At 31.6% G+C, this 25,210-nt stretch overlaps 1 protein-coding gene across 2 annotated transcripts; it reads right to left on the reverse strand.

Moving 5' to 3' along the window:
• Positions 1-926: 926 nt before the first annotated feature.
• Positions 927-22,677, reverse strand: LOC126739338 (protein VAC14 homolog). Of its 2 annotated transcripts, none has more exons than XM_050444980.1 (14): positions 22,482-22,677; positions 22,278-22,428; positions 18,196-18,426; positions 17,807-18,148; positions 13,968-14,091; positions 10,014-10,115; positions 6,126-6,265; positions 5,930-6,068; positions 5,753-5,855; positions 5,528-5,702; positions 1,740-1,858; positions 1,539-1,618; positions 1,335-1,482; positions 927-1,174 (listed from the first exon to the last, which is right to left on the reverse strand). In XM_050444980.1, exons 1-14 carry the CDS (start codon positions 22,580-22,582, stop codon positions 1,015-1,017), a joined length of 2,115 nt encoding a protein of 704 aa, XP_050300937.1. In that variant the 5' UTR covers positions 22,583-22,677; the 3' UTR covers positions 927-1,014. The 2 variants fall into 2 exon arrangements, with proteins under 2 accessions (XP_050300937.1, XP_050300936.1); XM_050444979.1 differs by having other exon boundaries at positions 10,014-10,121.
• Positions 22,678-25,210: the final 2,533 nt, after the last annotated feature.

Raw genomic sequence — 25,210 nt, forward strand, 5'->3', positions numbered from 1 at the left:
AAATTTAAACAATATAATATCAGCAAAAAAATATGTGACCCAAACGATCAACCGGATTCTGGAACTAACTTTAGAAAGCTAATCTTTAGTCGCTTCTGTAATAAGTTTTGTCAGTAATTTTACGTAACATTTTTTAAATGCGTTTTAAAACTCGATCATTCATTAACCCCAATTGAGCAAAAGATAACAGAAGAAATTTTTGTCGATCTACTGGAAGTTAATGGCAAAATTAGATTTTGAAAATGGTTATACTATAAATATATGAATAAGTAATAAAAGTTAAAATTACTAGGAAATTGCGAAAGTCTTTATGGAAAAAAAGGGCATAGCCATCACTACCATACTAAATATCTCTACGGACAAAATTCTGTCTAGATTTTTACGAAACTATTAAGGATCCGATTCCTTTTTAGAGAAAAGAATCAGAATCGATATTTTTACTAAGAAATCTCATTTTGACCTAGTAAAACTAATAAAAGCAGACCATATTAAACAAAAAATTGCAATTTTAAAATTATATAAAGAACACTCCTAATATTTTTATGAAAATACACCTCTTACCGTCAGGTAAAACGCGAAATTAAAACCACAAATGAAACAATTATTTATTCGAAAACGTATACATCCTTCATTCATAAACAAAAAGTTAAGCGTCCAATAAAAAAAGTTAGACCAGAATATTATATTTCAAATTAGAGAATTATTGACAAATACAGAAGGAAATTGTATTAGAGATATGAAATAGGCCTCAGAAAACTTGAAATGAAGTTCATCGACATGCACTATTCTTTAAAAATGTATATAGTTATAATAGTTTAAGGCATGGTTAATTATGTAATATAAGATTTTCTTATAATCTTACCAATATCACAAAACCAGCGAACGTAAGGGTTTGCAGAACGTAATCAACATAAGAAATCGAAAAATACAATACAATTATCCATATATTATTCAGTAAAGGAATGTACATATAGAAACTATATAAAAAATTACAAACTTAAATATACTTTAACATTAAATATCGTCACTAACATTCACATCCCTATCGAAAGACATAATATCTTTGGTCCTGGTGCTCTTTTTGTACTCCTTGTGTCTCTGTTGAACCTCGCAGAAATGCTCCAACAACCCTTTGAAGTCGATATTTTTGTCTTTGGACGATTTTCGATTCATCCTAAAAAATAGGAAAATTATTGTATAATACATAAAGTGCAGAGAATGAGGATTTCAACCAGGTGTGACATTTTCTCGCTTGATAGCAAAGTTTACAGTATAAAATTAATTAAAATTACATTAGGAATTAAATTAGTAAGCTAGTTTCTTATGAAACTTACTTTTCCTCTAAATGCAAGCTCGGGATACAACTTAACCTATTTTTCAATGTAAAAAAAGCTTCAGTTTGGGGTAGGAGCATCAGTATACCGTAAAGGCTGCTTACTAAATCTTTATCACAGGGCACTTCTAGTAACTCAAGTCTTAGATCTGCAACAGAAATAAGCTGAACCAAACAATAAAAAAAAGAAAAGGATTCTTCGTACAGGCCAAAATTGGGGACTCAATCAACTGCACCAATTTATCGATTTCCATTAGGAAGTCCACAGTTACCTCTATACTGCCACTGTAATAAATCGTTAAGGCAAATTGTTCGACATCTTCTATTATAAAACCAGTACATTTAACTTTAAAAAGAATTCGGGTAGCTAACATATTTAAAAAATATAAGATTTTGTAAAGGATACAATAATTTAATGAGATCACAGACATGGGAGTAGCTCTGGGTTAGGAGGCATAGTGCCACTGTAGCGACTGGGTTGTGGCACCATGTTTTGTATAAGCATAAAAATAATTGTTTATTTGCCTAAAAAATAAAAATAAAATAATAGAACTAACATGTAACATATTCATTTGAAACACATAAATAGTGGAAAAACAATATGGATTCCAAAGGGTCTTTAAAATTCGTTATAATACGGCGTTTTTTATCACTAATATTAACAAAAAAAACTAAAATGACTGGCCGAGAGTGATTTTAAGGTAAATGCTTAATTTTCAAGATAGAGCATTTTTAACCAAATACAAAAGAAAGTGTATTTGGTTAAAAATGTTGATAATTAAGATTTAATAGCACTCTTTTGATGTAGAATATCTTTAATCAATAAAGTTTTAATCGATGGAGTCTGTTAAAGATGTGTACTAAATATTTTTTGACAATGATGTAAGCCACTATCTTTCTTAAAAAACATATATTCAAAATTTTTTTTGTATTTAATTTAAAAACCGTCAAGAAACAAGATCGGTTAAATTGAGATAAAGTAACGTAAATCGATACTTAATAAAATTCCGTTTGAAAATTAAAATAAAACCCAAAAACTTCTGGAGATATTCGAATAAAAAGTGAAATTCACGAAGTACGGAAAATATGAAGTATACATATTGGAGGATTATTAACTGCGTCGACTCTGATTTTTTTTCAAAAGATAATAATTAATAAATGTCCACCTTAATCATTGGCAAAAGTTAAGTGGTATATTGTATGTACATAATTGAAATAAAGATTTAAGGATGTGATCTCACGGGCATCTCAGGACTACTTTCTTTCGTTGATATATACAGGCTTTACAATGATATTACGATGAAATTAAAAGATAAATTTATTTAGGAAAAAAATTAAATCTCTTATACAGTGTGACCCATTTGTTTTCGGATCACCCTGATAAAAAGTTTATTTTTGGTGCGATTTTGCTCGGTTTTTTTTTAAAATGTTAGGTCCAGAAAAACTGCATCATTATAACAAAAAAAAATTCTGCCATGCAAATTCCAAGGACTACTAATGTCAGTTTTTGAGGGCCAAATTTTAAGAAACCATGCTAGGCATTTTTTTAGCAAAAAATTGTGCACATCACTGGATTCGGCATCCCCCAAAACGGCCTTATACCAAATTTCACCAAAAAATATTAAATAATAACAATTTTATGATAAAAAAAAATGCGCTTTACTTCGAAATTGTCTCTAAAAATTATTGAAATATTGAACTTTATTGTGTCTAAAAATTATTGAAATATTGAATTGTCACATTTGACATCTAACTGTCAAAAGTGGCAATAGTATTTATAGTATTAGTAATCATGGAAAATTTTAATTTAAGAGAAAAAATTGAAATTGTTCGTCTTGTTGGTGGTAACACGCGTTCGATGAGAGAAGCTGCCAGAGAATTTAATATTAGGCATCCTGATAGACCAGTAAGTCTAAGTACTGTGCAACGTGTTAATAACATTTTCAATGAAACAGGATCTGTTTCGAAAAATCTACTTAAAAATAGACTTAGTGGACGGCGTGGGCTCAGAAGAACATACGTTTTGGAATATTTTAATGGCAATCCTCGAAGTAGTGTCAGAACGGCTAGTTTGGTCCTTAACATCCCCAGAGAAAGTATAAGAAGATGTTTGCAAAAAAATAACATAAAAGCATTTAAGCTAAAATTTTTGCACACCTTAGAGGATGGTGACCAGGCAAGAAGATTAGAGTTTTGCTATTGGCTTCAGGGAGAATATTTAAACAACAGAAACTTTCTAGACGAAAATCCTTTTTAGCGATGAAGCCACTTTTACCACAGATGGCGTAGTCTCCAGTCAAAATTGCCGCCACTGGTCCGTGCAGAATCCAGAATTTATAATAAATGCAAGGAGACAGTATTCGCAAAAAATTAACGTTTGGTGTGGAATACTAAGCGACAAATTATTGGCCCTTTTTTCTTTAATGGTAATTTGAATACAATTGAATTTTTGAATTTTCTTGAGAATGAATTTTCGAACGCATTAGAAGATTTACCCTTAAGATATTACCTTAATTTGAACTTTCAATTAGATAGTTGTCCTGTCCATAATGCTCGTTTAGTAAGAGACTGGTTAAATCAACATTTTGAAAACTGTTGGATAGGACGAAACAGGCCTTTCGTTGAGTGGCCACCGAGATCCCCTGACTTAACGCCACTCGATTTTTTTCTCTGGGGCTTACTTAAAGAAAAAGTGTACAAATCAAGACCTCAAAATTTAGAAGATCTACAAGTCAGAATAATCCAGGTTTGTTCAGAAATTACTCCAGAGCAAGTCCGTAAAGTTATTTTAAATGTAGGCAAAAGGAATGTAAAATGCATAGAAAACAATGGTGGATTAGTAGAAATTTCAAAAATTTAGTAGCGGTTAATTTTTAATTTTTTTGCTTGTTGTTTTTATTTTATTTGTATTTATTTTTGTTAGTTTATTGTTTGTTTTTATTTGTATTTAGTTTGGAATTGTTATTTGCTTGTATGATCTTTGTTCAATTTGTTTTTTTCATGGCTATCTACACATTTTTAAATGTAAATAAATGCATAATTTCCCTTTTTATTTTTTGTTATAAAATTGTTATTACTTAATATTTTTTGGTGAAATTTGGTATAAGGCCGTTTTGGGGGATGCCGAATCCAGTGGTGTGCACAATTTTTTGCTAAAAAAATGCCTAGCATGGTTTCTTAAAATTTGGCCCTTAAAACCGAAGCAAAAACCGAGCAAAATCGCACCAAAAATAAACTTTTTATCAGGGTGACCCGAAAACAAATGGGTCACACTGTATGTATATGTCCGTGGTTTTTGGATATAATTCATTAATTTGTTTTGTATATAGACTTTTGTTTTTTATTTTCTTGTTAATAGAAGGTAAACTCTTATTCTTCGATCTTTTTAAAAGTGTTCTTGGCTCCTTTTTTTGCCCTATTGTGGTTATATGCAAGAGGAATTTTCTAAGGAAAGAAAAATCATGTTTGTATTTTTTTTGTATAAACAGTAAAAGTTGCAATATTAAAATAAATAGTCTTTTTAACATCTAAATAATGTATTGTATTGTATAAAAGGTTTCAAGATACTTGTGTCGTAAATAAAATGACTTTTTAAAGGCATCTCTGTGCTCTCTCCATCCATTTTTGGTGTCGTAATTATTTAGATATGCAAAATACATTTCTTGAACACCCTGTATTATATGGATGAGACAAAGTTTACCTCATCCATTGGATGACATCATCTAGAAACCCACTGGACATGCTATTTCATATATCCCTTTGACTAATTCACAAATTATTCGTCACTTTTTCACGTTTCACTTTTTTTGAAAAAATAAATAGATGTCCGTTGGACCTTTATGTTTCTAAAAAGATGTATAAATAGATGCCAATACTGATTAAATTAAAAAAAAAAATTACTATCAAAAATTGCTATTGATGTTTGAAAGGTGTGTACTTATAATACAAAAAAAATGTTTTTTGGAACTTTAATACACCATACCTCAAAAATTTGCTTTGAGTTACTTCTGGTTTTTAGCAAAGCAACTGCTTACCACATGTTTAATATATTATTTATAATATAATTTTAAACCTTGATGGTTAAGATATGAGGAAAATTAATAAACCAAATTTTTTGCGAACCCTCTAACTAACACCCAGCATACAGTTTAACCAAAATCAATTTATGTTAAAAAAAACATTTTAACAAAATACCTCCTTAGATAAGTCCTTCAGTCTATTCCTCATTTCAAAAAGCTCAGAGCTAGTCAGCAATATCATATTCAAATGATCCACCATCAAGCTTGCAAACTTTAAATTATTTTCCTTTAATAGGATTTCTGCTAGAGTCCTGTAGATATCTTCAGCGTTTAGCAATACGCATAACTGCCTAAAAATATATATATAAGAATTTTAAATAAAATATGCAAATGCACAAACCTTATAATAAAAGAACCCCTTTCGTTAAGCAGCTTCTTATCGGTGCTAAATAAATGTAGCAGGCTAACGATAAACTTGTTGAAATGAATGTTATAATTTTGGCCTATAAAATAAATATATATATATAAGATAAATGTATAATTTACATACATTTCTTTAGTTATTATTTTAAATTACCTCCAGATTTGTTAATTGAGGTATTCCTTGAGGAAATTACTTCGGCTATAACGACTAAACATTGCTGGACTACTTGGTCGGCTTCGTCAGATAGTGTCCTTTGTAAGGCAGGAAAAAGTACATCAATATAGTTCACCATCTGGAAAGCATAAACCATATTACGTTATTGTTAAGTAATACAAATTTGTTTTGTTACCTTATTGGGTAATTTTGTATACAAATCATGTATCCATTTAAGTACAGCTACTTTTGTTTGGATGGAATTGTGCATTAAATATTGGATTAACACGTCTACTACGGATTGAAGGTCGATTTCGTGAGGGATGTCTTCATGTTCTAAGAAATAAAATAAATAAAAGTGTAAATGTAATTATTGGTAAAAAGCTTTCACCGCAATGTGTTCCATATGCGAAATCAAATAGAAAGAAAGAAAGAAAATGTGCTATATTACGTAAGACAAAACAAAATCTTGTGTACAAGCATCCTAAAAACTAAAAAATTCCAAATTCACTTTAAATTTCAAATTTCAAACAAACATAACATCTAAAACATTTTACCATAAAATTTACACACATTACCAAAATTAATTATAACAAAACCGATTGAAAAAATTTAAAAAAAAGCATCTTTTTGATAAATTTGATTAAAAAATAAGTAAAGCTTTCAATAAAACAGAATTTAGAGGAAGTAAATTAAAATATTTAATAGGAAACAAACTAAAACACTAAAATGATGTCAGAGCACAGGTCAAAAGGTATCATTAAAAAAATCGTCAAGGCTATAATATGCCCTGCATAATAAAAGTGATTTTAATTTATTTTTGAATTTCTTAACTTCTAAAATTTGTCTGATACATAGAGGAACATGGTTGTAAATTTTTTTTGCTAAGGTATATAAGTGAGTTCTTGGTGAGGGAGGAAGTAGGGATTGGTAAGGGAAAATCGTTAACCTGGCGAGTCATATGACCAGTGTTAGAGGGAGGTTTAGGACATTTATGAATAAGACTAGCTGTTTCTAAGAGAAAAAAGAGTTAGGATTTTTTGAGATATAAAGAGAGGTTTACAAGAATCTCTTAACCCAGCGGAACATAGGTATCTAACTGCCTTTTTTTGAATCACAAAAATTATGTTTAATAATCCCTTGCTGCTTAAACCCCAAAAAGGCAAGCCATAACGAAGATGGGACTCAATAAGAGAAAAGTACACTAAACGTGCAACTACCCCTCCCAGCTCATGCCCCGCCATTCTTACTGCAAAGCATCCAGAGGATAATTTTGATGCAAGATTTAGGATATGATCTTTGAAGCGAAGGCGACCATCAATGGTAATACCAAGGAAGTTACAGCTTTCTTTGTATTGCAATGGGGAGTTTTCACTAAACATAAGGCCCTGAACGTCACACTTAAATCCCATAATAAAGGTTTTGCCCACATTAAATACAAGCCTGTTTACAGCACACCACTCCGATTAAATCTTAAGATCCTTAAAAACCTGGGCTATAACATTATCAGAATCTCTATGACTCCATAAAATGGTGGTATCATCAGCAAACTGAACCACTTTGCCCTGCAGTTTTAAAGAACCCAAATCATTTACATATAGGGATGCCACGAGACACGAGATGTCTCGTCTCGTCTCGAAGCCATTTTATCTCGTCTCGAAAGTATTTTGTCTCGAATTTCGAGACGAGACGAGACGAGATAAAAATGTTCGAGACAAGGCGAGACGAGACGAGACGAGACGTCTCGATATATGTAAAATGCTTCTATAATTATATATTATATAGTAATAATTGGTAAAATTGTCATTAAAATCACGGAATAGGTTTTAATTATTTTTTTATTTCCCCATTATTATACTAACGGGCTTACGATTTGTGTAACAAATGTTGGTGGTGTGTAGATTGGAAAAAATATCCTTAGAATTTAGGGGTATGTTTATTTAAATCTCTTGGACCAGTCACGTCTGTTTTTATTTTAGCTGCGCATTTTTTTTTCAACTTAACGTTTTTATACAAGGTGTGTCATAAAACGGTGGGCTTTCTTATTTTAAACAAACACCATATTTTATTATATTTTTTGAATTTACCAAAAATTTAAGAATATTACCTGCATTCACCGGACGGAACAGTTGCGTCACTGTTACAAAACTATATCGAAACCCTCCGAAAAATGGTAAAGTCCAGTGCAACGATATATTAGAATGGTCACCCGTCAAAACACCAGCATTCCACCTGCCAAACAATGTCAACCAGCTTCTATTTACATTGTTTGAAAAGTAAAATGCTGGTGTTTTGACGGGTGACTATTCTAATATATCGTTGCACTGTACTTTAACTGCATTCATAACGTGTCGATTTGTCCCTAGAGTTTTGGTTTTGCCACATTTTGCAATTTGCTTGATAATTATTATTTAAAGAGGCTCCTATTTAATAATATATTCACATACATGTTATGTTTTTTAATACCTATCTTTCGTCTCGAACAAACAAAATCGAATGATACTTTGTCATCTGTTAAAAAAGTCTATGAAAAATGTTGACGTCTACAGGTAATATGTTCAATACGATTATTGGCATTTTTGTCCTAAAATAAGTATTTCTATATAACCTTCTAAGCCATGCTTCAAAGACTGTGTATACCCTTTATAATAAATTACTTACTTAATTATGGAATAAAGTAAATATAATAAATTATAAATTTTAGAATAAAAAAATATAGAGCCAAACAAATACACAAATTTATGTTTAATATTTTAATAGGTACATTATAGTTATTACATTGCACTCTTCATAAAGAAATAATATAAATTCTGAAACTTAAATATTAAAAATACGAGAACAAATTAAGTTTACGTTAAATAAATATATTTTATAAATGCAACCACAAATAAATACATTTAAAAAACAATATAATATGACAAGTAAGATATAAGTATAAACTTGAATGGGGTGCTCATATAAATATTTTATTATTAAATCTTAAATTAATTAAATCTTTCCCAACATGCCTACCTACCCAATTAATTTAAAAATCGAATATGATTTTTTTTAACTTTCATACTTAACTACCTATAATATGTTTATTGTTTATGGGGGTCTATTAAATTTTTAAGTTTTATCCTGGACTTTTACATAGGTATCAGAACTTTTCGAGACAAAACGAGACGAGACGAGACGAGATAAGATCTTGTCTCGACGAGACATAAGCTTGTCTCGTCTCGTCTCGAAAAATATTTGTCTCGAACTTTCGAGACGAGACGAGACAATTCTTAATCTCGTCTCGTCTCGTCTCGTCTCGTGGCAACCCTATTTACATAGAGCAAAAATAATGGCGGTCCTAACACTGAACCCTGAGGTACTCCATATTTAAGGGATCTGGAATCGGATAAACATCCAGATACTGTAACTCTTTGGGTACGATTACACAGATAGGATTCCAGCCATTGCAATGCCACACCTCTAAAGCCATTATTATTCAGCATAGACAGCAGTATTCCATGATCTACACAATCAAATGCCTAAATAATAATCGATAAATCGCAAAACACTGCCGCCGCGGACTCTTCAGAATTTAAGGACACATAGGCACTCTCCAAAAAGCCGAAAACAGCGTCATAAGTCCCTTTTCCCGGTTGAAATCCAAACTGATTTGAAGATAAAATGCAATTATGTCGCAAAAAAGACAAAATTCTGATTTTTGAAAGTTTTTCAACTATCTTGGAGAGGGTAGATAATATAGAAATTGGACGGAAATTACAAGGCTCAGTCAAATCTCCACCCTTATAAAGAGGGATAACCAATGCCTCTTTCAAACATGCTGGAATAAAGAAACAAGTTTCTAAAACTGTTTTTAAGAAGCGAGAACTGAGACTTCTAACTAAGAAATTATTATTGGCTTACATTTATTATTATTATAATTAACTTGGATTTTATATAGCAAGTATTATTCATAGCATACTTAGATCAAACTTTTTATTCCCTATGAAAAAGTTGATCTAAAAGCACTTATCAATGTTTATGTTCGAATTATTAGGCCGACACCAATTCCATCTAGTATGATAAATCGATAATAATTGTTCCTTACCGTACTTCCTAACTTCTTCGTGATTACCCGATTCCTCGCTCCCCTGCAACGCAATCAATTTCATCAATGTAAAATTCACCGCCGTGGCCGTCTCTTTGATGTCTGTCACTAAATGTAAGGAAAAATGCATTTTATAATAGGCATGCAAAACAAAAAGTAATATATAAGCCAAGACTCACTTTCATACGACATTATATTGATAATAAAAAAAAATACAAAGCTAACGGATCCCAGGCAAACAGCGTTTAAATGGTATTTTATCTACGTAAAACTAATAAAAATTATAATGCAGGGAGGTACCCACAACGCTGATAAGTCGACAGATAAGGATTTAATTAGCATGCAAGAAGAGGAAATTGAACTAAATCCATATTTCGATGCAACACAAAATCGAGGTTTAAATGCTTATAAAGGTGTAATAATTATTGCGGTCAAGTTAAAAACTGAACAAAATGACATATCGTGATATAGATAGAAGCAGGAGAAGTGTATTAAATTCAAAATGTCAGTCAAACAATTTTATACAATAGAAATTCCTTAGTTCCTTTGTGAAAACTGTAAACATTACCCCTCATAATGTCGCCTTAATTATGTTATTATACAGGATGATTGACGACCGATGATAAGTTAGCCGCATATAGAAAACGGAACGTTTGTCAGTTTTAACTTGACGGAGCCCCGTCTCACTGTGGAAACAGTCTAACCAGATAATTGTACGACATGTTTGAGGTTAGGTGGTTTAGGCGTTAGGGGACCATGGGATTGGCCGGCGACATCGCCAGATCTGACATTCATTGATTTTTATTTGTGGGGTAATATAAAGTAAGGGTTAGCGCCAAATATATACACAAGAAAACGATTTTATAAATGTTTAGAGAATAGTCTGAGTCAACTGGAAAATTTCCTTTAATAATACTTTTTTTTGTTACTTTTAGGTAATATACTAACCATAACTAACGAATTATTTTGTAGTATAAATAATCTTTTTTTGCTCATTGGTTGTAAATCTAGATACAATGTATTACATTTTCAACATGTTCTTGCTATTATTTGAGTGCATTGTCCATGGAAAATAAATAGTCCTATCAAAACTTTGTGTAGTTAATAATAATGTTCCTTTTTATTTAAATTAAGTTTAGTATAAAACATAATGGTAATACTATAACTAAAACTGTCACTGTCATCTATTAAACCAATTTATAAAATGTTTGAAATTATCAAATTTCATGAAAATATGTATTTATTTCTAAAACGCGGCTACTTAGGTATAGGAATTTGTGATATTGGGCAGTGTGAATAAGAATTCAGTAAAAGCTAAAACTTACATTTTCCTAGCAAATGCTTAGTTTGCAATGAATAAAAGTAAGTAGTAACTTTTACTAATTAATTCAATTAGCAAAAGCTAAAGTTGTTAGCATTGTCTAAAAATGGTGGGAATAAAAGTAAGCAATTACTAAGCATATTAAGGAGAATTCAAAACAATCATCCATCATTCCCAAAGAGACTTAAGTATATGAATAAAGGGGAGGAGAAAGTAAACTCAAAGTCCAGGTCAGAAAAGAAACAAAGTCAGCCTTTGCAAATCACCTTTTATCGACTGGTTATAACTTTTCGGTGTCGGATGATGTAACTATATTACATGAGTGTGGAAAGGGTTAAAAACTAGATCTCCTCGAAAAGCTGGCGATTACAAGAGCTAAAAGAAGCCCAATATTAAATTGTGTCAATGATATCTTCAATTTCGAACCTAATCTAATTTTCAATAATCTCCAATAAAAAATTTTAATCTTGTCTCATATAACGTAATTACTCGCATGCTACATCATTACCCCGGTTTGGCGATAAGTTATATGCTTCGGACATTAGATCCAATGGTCTCTGGTTCGATCCCTGTGTTTTTTGAAAAACCTTTTTGTATATTTTTTTTTCTTTCATAATTGTATTTGTTTTCATTCTTTATAAAATAATATGTAAAGAATTTACTGGATGTGATATTTGGCGTTTTATAATTCATATTTTAGTCAATAACGATACACGATGGTATAAACTTATTTTATTTTTATGTTAGTGTGAGTCAGTGTGCAGTTTTTTGTATTTATATATTATTATAGGTATGTCTTTTCTGTTAATTAGCGTTCTGCTCCATATTATTTCATTTTGTTAATTTTACTTAGGTCTGATGATGCCCTAATGCGGCGAAACGCGTAACCTTTAAATAAACGCTTGATTATGAGACTTGGACTTTGAGTTTACTTTCTCCTCCCCTTTATTCATATTAAGGAGAAGCCTACATTTTTGCAAGCTTGTTAGACCCTGGCTTAAAAATTTAGTATTGTTAAACAGTTTGGTAGAAATGGCTGCATTTATGAATATAAGATCTGAAAATTTTTTCCCGAAAGAAAAGAAAGTCGTGCCGAAGAATATCACGGTCTGTATAGATTTGGTGAAGAAAATGTTGAGCGGATAGCTAACCATTTTTTGGAGCTAAAAGTGGAGACTAGAGGTGGTGCATCGAGTCCAAAAAAAAAATGCAAATATTTTTGCAATTTCTACGTGATCCTGGATTTCAAATAAGGATCAGAAAAGAAGGAGTTCATAGAACAACAATATGTAAAACGATATCTCACGTTTTACCAAAAATAGTTGAAAAGGCAGGAATTTGGATGAAATTTCCTACAAAAAACTCGACTGAGCAGGCAATCAACAAATGGGTACAGTTGTATAGATTTCCCTGTGCTTTTGGTGCAATTGATTGCACTCGTGTACCAATAATAACGCCATCGCTACATGGTGACAAGTATATCAATAGGAAAGGATGGTGTAGTATAAATGTGCAAGCAACTTGTGACGCAAAAGAAATTTTTACATCCGTAGATGCTCAATGGCCTGGCTCGGTGCACGACAGTCCTATTTTAAGTAGACCAAACATTTTTGGTATGATGAGAAGACGTCAACAGAACTATGGACTTTTAGGCAATAAAGGGTACGGCACAACACCATTGTATGATTTACCAAATAAAAACTTTAAGTAAATACTTAAAATATCTAGCTTTTGCTAGTAAGTAAAAGCAAAAGGTTATTCACTTCAAAAATTCTATTAGCAACAGATAAATCTACCTAGTAAAAGCTAAAGCTTATACTTCATACTAAAAGCAAAAGCTAAGTTTTTATTCACACTGCCCATTATATTAAAGGTATTTTAACTGTCTATTAGAATAAAAAATAAAATATAGGGAGTTCTATTTAAATAAATAGACTTTTCGCCATTTTAGTAAATAAAGAATGTTAATTTAATTTTCGATTAATGATATAAGGCTGATTCAATTGGGCATGGGAAGTTAATCAAGATGGTCTCTTAAAGTGATGTTTAAAATTTGAGCTTTTTAGGAACTTACATGACTGAGAAATAAACAATTAGTTATTTCCGGGTTTTCGAACAAAAAACACGCACAATTATTTTTTTTCTCGAAAACCGCTAGACATAGCGGTATAGAGAAGTATGATTAAAAAAGACTCAAAATGAAACAGGAAAGCAAAATATCTAAAAATACATAGGGTGTTCTATTGAAAAAATCAAAGGTGTTGCCATTTTTCAATGTTCAGGAAAACGATACGTTCCGTTTTCCATATACGGGTCGTCAATCACCCTGTATATACAGCTTTTTTTTATTATTAAAGTGAATATGAGAAAACTATTTTTACATTCTTTTTTAATTTATCAATTATTTCAAAAATTTTGGTACTCAATGGTTGTGTACACGAAAATGCTAATAAAATAGCAAAAACAATTATAACAACATAGGCATTCGTATTTAATTTACGGAGAACCTAAATAATATTTCATATTTTTTTACTTTAATCATACATTTCCAAACACTTTCTCCAAGCAAATCCCACAAAAGTTAGTATACACTTTAAAAGTTATACATAAAATAAAATATTAAGGAAGGATACTTCTCCGGGCATCCGCTTCATAAGCCAAACAAGGTAAAATTGCTGTAAATATCCCCGACATGTATGGTAACATCGCTGGACCTGATAACTGTACAAATTCCTTTATCCATGTTATTGCCGTGAACTGAAACGAAAAAATTAGTTAAAATTTACTTTTAAATAACGCCCATTATTAGTGCAAATTCAAAAATTTACCAGCAAATATAAATAAATAATGGTACAGAATAAAATGAATTTGCATTAGGGTGTACTAAGTACGTAATAATGTAAGACAGAGCATCTTTGAGATATATCAGATAATGATGTAAAAAGCAAGATTTCTTGTCTTGCTCGGCAACTTCTTGTCTTGTCCTGCTAAACAAAACAAGAAGTAAAACTACTTCTTGTCTTGTAAACTTCTTGCACATTAATTTCTTGTCTTACTGGCAAGACTTCTTGTTCTTGCTTTTTTCGGGAAATCACTCATTAACTTATTTTATTCGGTCATTCCCCCATATCTAAAAACATCATCCCCCCATAACTAAAAACACGATCGCTCTTAATAAGTGGTACTGAGGGTCTAGAGCAACAAAATATACACTTTATCTGTTTTGCTCATGTTTTAAATTTAGCTGTTCAAGACTTAATAAAAGTTATAAATAATTGCATAGACAATGAGTCCAATAGTGAGGACGAATTTAGCACAGATGAAGAATTAGATTTATTAAAAAGCGATAATATAAACATAAATTGCAACATTACAAATAACCTTAGAATTATGCTAAAAAAAAATAAAAAAATCTGAACAACAAAACAAATTTGAGTTATGTTGTAGCACAGTAAATTTAAAAAACTCATCACCAATAATTAATGTGAAAACGAGATGGAACTCGACTTACGAAATGCTTAACTGGGCTTTAAAATATAAGGTTCCTTTAAGTATTATGTGTGATACAAATAAAGATTTTGCTCAATATAAAATGGACGAACAAACATGGCTTTTGATAGAAAATCTTGTAAAATACTTAAAACCTTTTAAAAGTTTGTCTGATAAACTTGGGGGAGACCAATATTGCACTTTATCAATGGTTATAGTTGGTATAAACCTACTAGTTGATAAACCAGAAAAATGGTCATTTAAACTTAATGATAAAAATGATCGAAGCCCCATGGGTGAAAAATTTATTTTAGCTCTACAAAAGGCCAGGGACAAAATGTTAAAACATTATAAAAAAACCAACTGGATATATCGCGTTTCCCTTATTTTGGATCCGCGTCTAAAAAAAGAAGCTTTTTCGTTTGCAGATTGGGGCAAAGATTTAGAGGAAACTGCTGTGAAACAATTTGAAGAAATTTACAAAAATAACTATTATACTGTAATCGAGGATAAATCAAAGAGGATTAATCCAGATTTTTCAAAACCTAGTACATCTACATATATTCAAGGCAATAATTATGATGATGACGATGTCTTCCATTTGGATTTTGGAAAATTTTTTAATACATCTCAACAAGACCTATCTTTATTACCAACTATCTGGAGGCAGGAAATTGACGAATATTTATCTTCTAAGAGGGCAGAAGAAAATACAAATATTCTCGAATGGTGGCATAAACACGAATTTTCTTACCCCAACTTATCCAAAATGGCAAAGGACATTTTAAGTACTAGGCCACATCAGTTCCCGCAGAGAGACTCTTCTCAAAGGCATCAATAGTAATTAGAAAACATCGAAATAGGCTAAACTCTGAATCAGCCAGGTGTCTTTTGTGCCTTAATTCATGGAAGAATATCTAGTTATTTCATTGTGCTTTTACGATGAGAGGAACTAATTTATTTAAAATTTGGGCACATCGACTTTTTTTGCGCGTTTTTGCAGTTAAAATTTTGTATACCAATTTGGGTGTCCAAAAAAAGGTATTACAAAGTCTTAAAGTTTATTGGTGAGACGGTTATAATATCAATTTATTTTTAAATTCTACGCAAATTTTAAAAATTTTGTTGTGTTATATGATTGATGTCATATTTTTGTCAAAATTTTCAAAATATCTACAAGATGCTGAAAATTGCATATTTTTTTGGGACATCCTGTATACAAATTTTAAACTGCAAAAAAATCTTGATAAAACCCAAAAGTCAACGTGTCTCAAAATTTTTACAATGACAAAATCCTGAATTTTAAATAAATTTGTTTCTTTCATCGTGAAAGCACTGTACCTAAGTACCATTAAAATAATAAAAAATATATTTACTAGTAATCTAGTGTTGTTTATTTGAAAAAAAATTGTATTATAACTGTAGAGTTGAACATTTGTTGTTTAATTCTTAATATTGATGTTTTTTTTTTGTTGTATAAACCTTTATTTTGTTACCCATTTTGTTCATTTATATTTTTTGAACAAATCTAATGTTTATTTATTTTGTTTTTTTTTTAACTCATTTTGTTTAATAATATTAAAAAAAATTCTTACTTGACAGTATAGTCCTTTTTATCACTAACTATTGCAAGAAATCTTGTTTCTTGCTTTCTTGCTTAAGTAAATTTTGTCTTGTCTTGTTCTTGCTAGCAAGAACAAGACAAGAACAAGAATCTTGTACATCACTAATATCAGAGCAGGATAGCAATATTTTTTATTTCCCAAAACAAATTATAAACAATAATGTACACGTCCTAAGTGTGTATCTTAGGACCTGTACATTTGGCAACAATGGAATTTTTTTTATTATTATAAATGTGGACATGAGAAAATTCTGTATTTCATCACTAGAGGGCGTAACTAAAAAATAAATAATAAAAACTCCCTTCTTTCCTGAAAACTTATATACAATACTTTTAATAATACTGTTAGAAAGTCTAGGAGTTTATGTAATTTTCTTAGGACTCTTAATTAATATCAAATTTCTTTTTATATTTAAATTATGGTCCTTAAAAGTCCTTAATAATTGTATGTTTTAAATTACCAGTTCAACTTACCTCAGTGACAGTTCGGGGAGGTAGAGCCAAACCTTGATCTAATTTTATCATGACCGAACGAGTGATCAAAATTATTACATTTTATTATCAAAATTATAACGCAATAAGTTTTCAATTTTTTTTGTAGCTAAAAATATACATTTTAAAAATTTTGAAATTTAAGGAAATGAACTTACAAAAACTACGTGGAAATGTCAATACTTCAGGTCACAGGCAACATACAGTTTTCCATATTTACAGTAAGGTACACAAATAAGTAATTTTATTGTTTTTATAAATTATAATAACTCAAAAAACATTTTCTATATTTAAATCGGGCAACGGTCGCCCTAACTCCTTTATTTCTACTTTTTGTTCCAATGATAAAGTGGAAAATGGATTTGCTTTTAAAAAACTAATTTTATTCATTGTTTTTATTATTCAATAAAAATAAAAAACACCAACAAAGCCGAAAACGCCAGCCAAATAAAATAAAAGATCTCTACGGAACCGCGAACGCCCGATAAATAATCAAAACAAACAATATCACGCACGTTTTGCTAGAAGAGATTCTACTGGTTTGGAGCCCGGCCCAAAATTATTTAATTTGCTGTAGCTTTACCACATTGTTTCAAGGACATTTGCTGTGATTATTCAATGTAACACGCATCGATACGGGGCCTGGCGCGACAACTACGTCTTCGATTTCGCATTAGCGAAATTTGCGAAATCTTGCACTGGCTGCGTTCCAGTATTTTAATTTTATAATTGGTATTAAATATTAACATTCAGATATTTTTTTGGACTGAAGTAAAATTTAAAAAATAAATTATTTTTTTTATTTTCAACGTTTATTAGGTAGAGCTAGGCACTGTGGCTCTACCCCAAAAGCCGCCACTGACTTACCTGAACCAATTCATCATTCTTCTCCTGTGCATGATTTATCAGAATATTAATCATAGCTCCAAAATTGACTCTAGAAGGCTCACTTTTAATGATTCTTAAAAACTCTCCAAGTGTTGTCTCACACATTTTTTTCACTTCCAAATTAGTATCTTCTAAAATTCTAAACAATCCATCTAGGATTTCTGGTAGATAATTAATTAGATCCAGACGAGGCTCGCTATTTAGCACTGATATCCATGATATCACAAATTGCCTGGAAAATGGGCTTTTTGTGTAGATCCGTTCCCTTAATAATGGAATGAAGCCATCTAGGTCAAATGAAGTACTTTCTGCCACAATATCCTTAAAAAAAATTGTTATTATGGGTTGATGTTGTTCTAAAGGCTTACTTTTAGTAACCTATCAAGCAGCTCAGATCCATTCTTTATGTTCTGATCAGAATCAGTGGCAATTTTGCTAAGAGCATTAAATATGGGAGAAAAATGGGGAAGTACAGCTCCTCTTGATACTTTGACTACATTATATAAAGACTCACAAGCATAGTATCTTACTCGTAAATCTTGATCTGATAGGCATCCAAGAATCGGCTTGATTAGCTCATCTGTAAAATTACTGGTTTCCTAAAAATTGATTAAACCATAGTAATTTGGGGCAAGAGTAATTTATACACAATATCAGTAATACATCCTAATACTTTCTTATAAAAGTATTAGAATGTACATTTATATCTCCAAAAATGTAACGGCTCTAGTTTCCCAAAAAGCCTTTAAAAATAACATATATATTTTTTGTGAGTACAAACCTTGTTTTTTTGTTTATTACACCCTATTTATTGTAAATTTTTTGTTTGTAATTTTATTCTTAAAGAGCAGCAACATTTTAAGTGGACAATAAATTCTTATAAACTCTTGACTGTTGTCTTGATGTTATCAAAATATAATTTTGCATTCTCTTGGTACTTCCTCCTATCATAGCACTGGCGCTATGTTCAGATAAAAAAAGCGACTTAGTTTCTAAAAAACCTAAGTATGTCAAAACTACAATTTTATATAATTAAATCTTTTTTTATGTAGTGTTCCTTTTTGTATTGATAATTTTTAAGTTGTATCATTAATAATTTTTATTGTCTTTTTTCTTCACAGTCAATAATTGGAAGTAAATAAATAAGGTAAACATGTATACACCATATTTTCCAATAACTTGAAGGTTACATATCGTCGGTGAAACCAGAAAATAGTGTATGTCCAAAAATGTAAATTTTACAGGCGAGCTTAAAAACTTTCGTGTTGGTAAGTTTTGAAGTCAAATTTGTCAAAACATTTTTTAGACTAATAAAAATTGAAAAAGGTTAAGTTTATAGATATTTTCTTTTATAAAAGCTCTTACATATTTTTTAATAGGACATACACTTATTTCCACAAAATGTTGCTGTACATACACTTTTTTCTTTATACTTTGGCTTACTAAAAAGTTAATTCAAAATAATACAGCATTATTACAACAAATATTTTTATTATTGCAAAAACATTAACTTAACAAAACTTAAAGTAGATGGCACTACAATAGCGTAACTTTGGTTTAAAACTAATAATAATTTAATATTGTATGCCATTCACAAATAACTTTAGTACAGTACAGCCTTAGTAAAAAACAGAACCAAAAAATTCTTTGAATAGGGATATAGCGAAGACATCTTATAAATCAAATTATGTATGGGGAATGTTATCATAATACTCATGATAGTCTGGTAACAAACTTTTTTTTAGAACTTGTAAGTCATTAAATTTATCTCATTTAAGTTTTTGCCTTTCATTGTACAAACACGGAAGAGATTAGTATGGAACAAATAATTGAGTAATTTGCTTTTTTTTTCTAACTATGAAGTTTTCCCAGGCAGCATCTGAGTGTTTTAGTTTGTACTGAATAATGCCGTCGTCAGTGCATTTTAATTGCTTAAGGTCATTAACCGTGGGATCGCCAACTTTTCGACCAGGTCTTATTGATGCATAATAATCTAAGCTAGAAAAGTCTTTAAAAAATGTATGATTTAAGTACGACACGTTATAAAGAAATGGAGTAATTCTTGCACTTTTACAATGAGACACGTAGTCTGCTGGCACATTAATATCCTTACCTCTAAGTCGTCTTTCTATTGTAGAATGCATAGAATCAGCTTGCATTTGCGTATGCCCTTTAAATAAATATTTTTGTATTATGATCAAGTTGTACTAGTATATAAGTTGTACTGCATAGCAATGTTTAGCAAAGCATTTGCCAACACCGAATTCCGATTTTGTGCATTGCACCCATCACTCCAAAAAATTATTTTTTTTTGGTCCAATCCTCAATTGGTCTTGACAACTTCCTTTTCTATGAAATTCACTAAAATAGAAGAAAACTCGTTCGCTGTAAGAGCGCCCTCCACCTCACTCCATAAGAAGCAGAACCCATCTTTGGTTTTTCCGTTAAATAACGTAAAATTGTGCACTGCCAATTTAGTCTTATAGTACATAGTGCTAACATTATTTTTTGGAGCCAACAAGTCCATGTTGAAAATGCCTTTCACAAACTCTTTTTTTCTGGCCATGATTTTTTCCAAAAACTTTTAAAAGTTTCGCGTCTCTTATGTTCAGCGAGCTTTTTACATGCAAAAACGTTTTTTTTATCTGATATTTTGCAATTGCAAGGATTGGATAAAAATTTACCGGGTTTACTAACATTATATTTCCATTTCCCTTCCATTTTCTTTTTCCCTAAATAAGGTAATCCCAATTCTCGCTTTTTCTTATTTTCTTGATAAGAAGAATCTATTTTCTTAATAGGAAGTTTTCTTTTCTTTCTTCGTTTACTAGACGTTTTGTTCTCCTCATCTTCATCAGTGCCTTCATTTTCCACTTCGGCTTCAACTATCTTTGTCAGTATTATTTTCTTTAAAAACTAAAAACTGATATCGTCTTCTGTCTCTGATGGTGAAAATTCGCTTTCGTCACTCTCTGTAGAAATTTCAAAATTGCCATCAGTATTTCTCTTAATCAATCCAATATCTGAAACTCCAACTTGAACCTTAGGTTTCTTGTTCTGCACGGGAGAGCTCGTAAAACAGTTTTCTTTATTTCCTCCAAAATTTGCGCATCAGTTGTAACCAAAGTATTAGTAGAATTTTCTTCAAATGGTACATTATAATCCATACTTTCATCAAGTTGCAAGTTATCATTGTTAATAAAACTGACTATTTCTTTAACATTATTATTTGAAGCATTTATGTCTATTTGGATTTCTATATTATCCTCAAATAATACATCATTTTGGAGTGCTTCATGTAATAGTCGATTTGGATCTTGTGTTTCAATTTTTAGGAGTTCCAATATTTTACGTCCGCGTGACATTATGGTAAGAACTAAAAAGAAAAGTGTGGTATACGTCAAATATGGTATACGTAAATAAAATTGAAAATTTAACAAAAATTAAAGTAAAATTGGAAAAATTGAAAATACAGGCTTCTCTACTCATATTGAATTGGTATTAATCAAAAAAATTATTTTTGCCGACATGGTTCGAACACAGAGGTGTTCATCTTCAGGGCTATAATAAAGAATCAAAATTTTATAAATAAAATGGAACAAAATAATATAGCCCTGAAGATGAACACCTCTGTGTGCGAAACATGTAGGCAAAAATAATTTTATTGATTAATATCAATTTAATATAAGTAGAGAAGACTAGAGAGAGTATTTTCAATAAAACGCTACTGAAAGTATAGGCTACTTCTTTATTCTAAGAATTAAAGATTAGAGTATTTTTGTCCTAATAAACCTTTTCCAACCATAACAACGACGATTAAAATGACCTATGAGAAAATCGTGTATATCCATTAAACCAGTTTTTAGAATAAAGTGTATCTCCACACCCTGACAAAATTTTTAATCTACAAGTTGGCACTAAAATGTAATTTTCGACACAAAGTGGGGTTACACGGTTTTCTGGTTTCACTGATGATATATTAATGACCAACAGTAAGATTTTACTAATTTTTTACTTACTTCATCATTGACTTAGGTGCTACAACATGCTCATTAGATTAATAACTAATGTTTTTTTGAGAAATACATCTCTGGAAATAAGCTTAGATTACAATAATAATTGTTAGATTTCAAGCAAGATGAATGATGAGGAATCAACTTATTCAGCAAACCAATGTAATATTTAGTCCATATTATTCTTACTCTGTAGTACTATTGCTTTGTTGTTCATTTTCCTTTTGAGAAGTGCAAACTGTAATGTTCTGAGCACAATAAATTATTTGTATTTGTAACTAGATTTTTTAGTCTGTAACTTAAGTTAAATTCAAATTACCAACTAGATGTTAGTTAACTTCAATGTACTTAATTTCAGTTACTGATTTATTTTAATTGTAATGAGTAATGCTCCTAAATAACTAGATTACTGCTTTTTATTACTCCTTAGGACTTACTTTTCCCAGAGCAATGGCAATTGCCGCTAATCCAATCAGCCCACCTTTTCTTGAATGGGGGTTCTGTGATGATGCAAAATCCTGAGCTAGTATTTTTAAAATACGCTTAATTTGTCCCGTATTGTTTACGGCAGAGAATTCTTTCACCATTCTACCAAAAGAACAAATTACTGTATAAAATTTAGGCCATAAAATCATACTCACTTTTCAATCTCCAGAGCAGCTGCCTTACGTTTATCATAGAGTTTGTCATTGAGAGCCCTCACGCATGCAGCGCTCAGGGGCGCGTAGTCTTTATCGGACATTGCCGGAGGTGCTCTATATATTTATTAATAAAAATACTAAACAAATATAAAAAATAAATTCGCCCCCTTAAATCCTAACCTAACTAATTTTGACATTTAGAATAAACTTAAGCCGGCTACAGACGTTCACGCAGCTTGCGCCTTTCGACTTCACACCACACGATACAAGCCAACTTGCATAGTTTTAGTACAGATTAGTATAAGTTATATTTAATCTGTGGTTTGAGTAGTAAAAATGGATAAAGATGTCCTCCCTAACTCTCGCGCTGTTATTTATTTATTAATCAGAGTATCAACAGCCAAAACCTACTTACAGATACCAACCTAAATACTAAGTAATATAAAGTATACTATGCTCATAGGGAAAAAATAACTAAAAACTAAACTATACCCTTAGAACATTGAAAGGCCTTTCAATGTTCTAAGACTATACCAACTAAGTCATATCTGATATCTACATAACACATATTAAAATAATAAGGTTGTTATAATATGACTTTTATTATGTGCTCTGTTAGTACTCAAAAAAAAGACACTTTGATTATGATGTAAAAACTGGCACTTAAATCGCAAATCGCATACTATTATTCCAAATGAATTAAAGTTTTTCCCTGCTGATTGGCATAAAATTATTTACGAATGGCAACTTATTTTAAACTGCTCACTGGTAAACTGGTAAGCTATTGAAGAAAAAGATGCTACAATGAGAAGACAAAAGCCCACATAAAACATTAATAGCAACCTTACGATTTCTTGCGATTGGGAATATCTTATAAAAAAATGAAACTTTCGAATATTATTTTCGCCAGTCATTATGTAAAATTATTCCTGGAACATGCCATGCAATGATTGAATGTGACAGTGGGAAGCCAAAGGGATTGTTATACACATAGTTCTCATATTCGACCCATCGTACCCCACCGGAGGTTACCAGAGGCCAATAGGCCATTAAGGCACTCTGGTTTAAAATACTTAATGTCGCTGGATAAACTGTAGGTTTTACCCAGATGTTTGAACCTAGTGCTCGTGAGTGCTATGTGTGCCTTAGCCTGTCTCATGTCAGGTGCTTCCGCTTATCTCCCGAGGGTCCACTTGTCCAGCAAGACTCTTGATACAAAAGCTAAACATTTAGCTATACCAATTATAGGGCCTACCGTTTCTCAGATCCCAATCTAGCAAGGGAGTCTGTTTTCTCGTTTTCAGCATAGCCTGAATAGCGAAGCATCCAGACAATCTTGTAGCCCACACTCATCAGTTTCCCGAGGTCTTTTATACACTTCAGTACGAGCTTAGGAGCTCTCCTTTTCGGTCGTAATAGCCTTAATGTTCAGCCCTGATTGGTTCGACAGTATTACGGTGTGGGCAATTTAGGATTTTCTCTCTGCATTTCAATTCAGCGAAGACTTCAGCCTGGATGACGATAGCGTCCTTTCCCAGCGAGTATGCTTTGCTGGTATGTGGGGCCTCACCACAAAAGTCTACAACAGCTATGTTGTTCATTCTAGAGCCATCTCTATACCAGATGTACCTCTGTTAGGAACCTAGGTGTGTGTAACCTCTGCGCGCATTCCTCATTGCCTCGAATTGCACCACAAGATCAAAATAGGGGGAAGGCTCAACAGAGCCTCAAGGAACCCGTTATGCTTAGAAATGTAAGGCCTTGGACTCTATCCAGTTAAGCCCGAATTTTCGCTTACTCCGTGTAGGGCTACCGTATGTAAGAAGAGGTTTGAAAATACATGAGTAGATCCAGTGAAGGATTTTAGGTGACAGACCCCAAGTGTTGGCGAAAGTCCTCCAGAAGGTAGTATAGCGCGCACCGCGCAGGTACGCTATGCTACCCTCTTAGTTCTGATGTCTGCGTGATTATACCAAAGTTTGGAATCTAATGTGATTCCCAAAAATTGAACTGTCTTGGAGTATTTCAACTGTACTAAGTGTGTATAGGCCGGCCCTGTTTAAATATTTGATCAGGCTTTCGACCACTAAGTACCACAAGGTTGGAGATAATATTCCTCCCCGACCACCGTTTGACAACCTCGCTGTTGAGATACATACCCTGCGAGAGCATGGCCTCATTCACTCACCACCTCACCAAACAGAGTTCTGAACCGTGGTATTCGAATGCTTGGAAAATTACTGTGAAAAGAGTGTTATCAAACGCCCCTTCAATATCTAGGAACGCATCACCCAGGCAGGCCTTACCACTGACTGCACATGCAGTGGTCTTTTGACCAAGATGCCCTCTTAAAGACAATGGAGAGACTGATATTGGTCAATCAGTCTCTCCATTGTCTTCAGCAGAAAACTGGTAAGGCTGATTGGTGGATACGATTTGGAGTCTTTGCAGTCGCTTTTTTCTGATTTTGGGATAAAGACAATGTTCTCAATAAGGCAGATTTATGTTAAGAATATTATCCGCTATTTGTCCAGTAATAAGATTCAAAACGTATATTTAGATTATCAGATTTACATAAATTGAAACATATCGCTTATAATATAGCCAAAGTTAACCACAGTACAGTCCAGCAAAGATTAGTGACAGCGATCCAAAAATCTATAATAATCTACCTAATGATCCTGGTTGCTAACATTTGATACAAGTTTTTTAAGGGTTAAAAGTTAAAG

The sequence above is a fragment of the Anthonomus grandis genome, chromosome 8, assembly GCF_022605725.1.
Source record: "Anthonomus grandis grandis chromosome 8, icAntGran1.3, whole genome shotgun sequence".
In the NCBI taxonomy this organism is placed as follows: domain Eukaryota; kingdom Metazoa; phylum Arthropoda; class Insecta; order Coleoptera; family Curculionidae; genus Anthonomus; species Anthonomus grandis.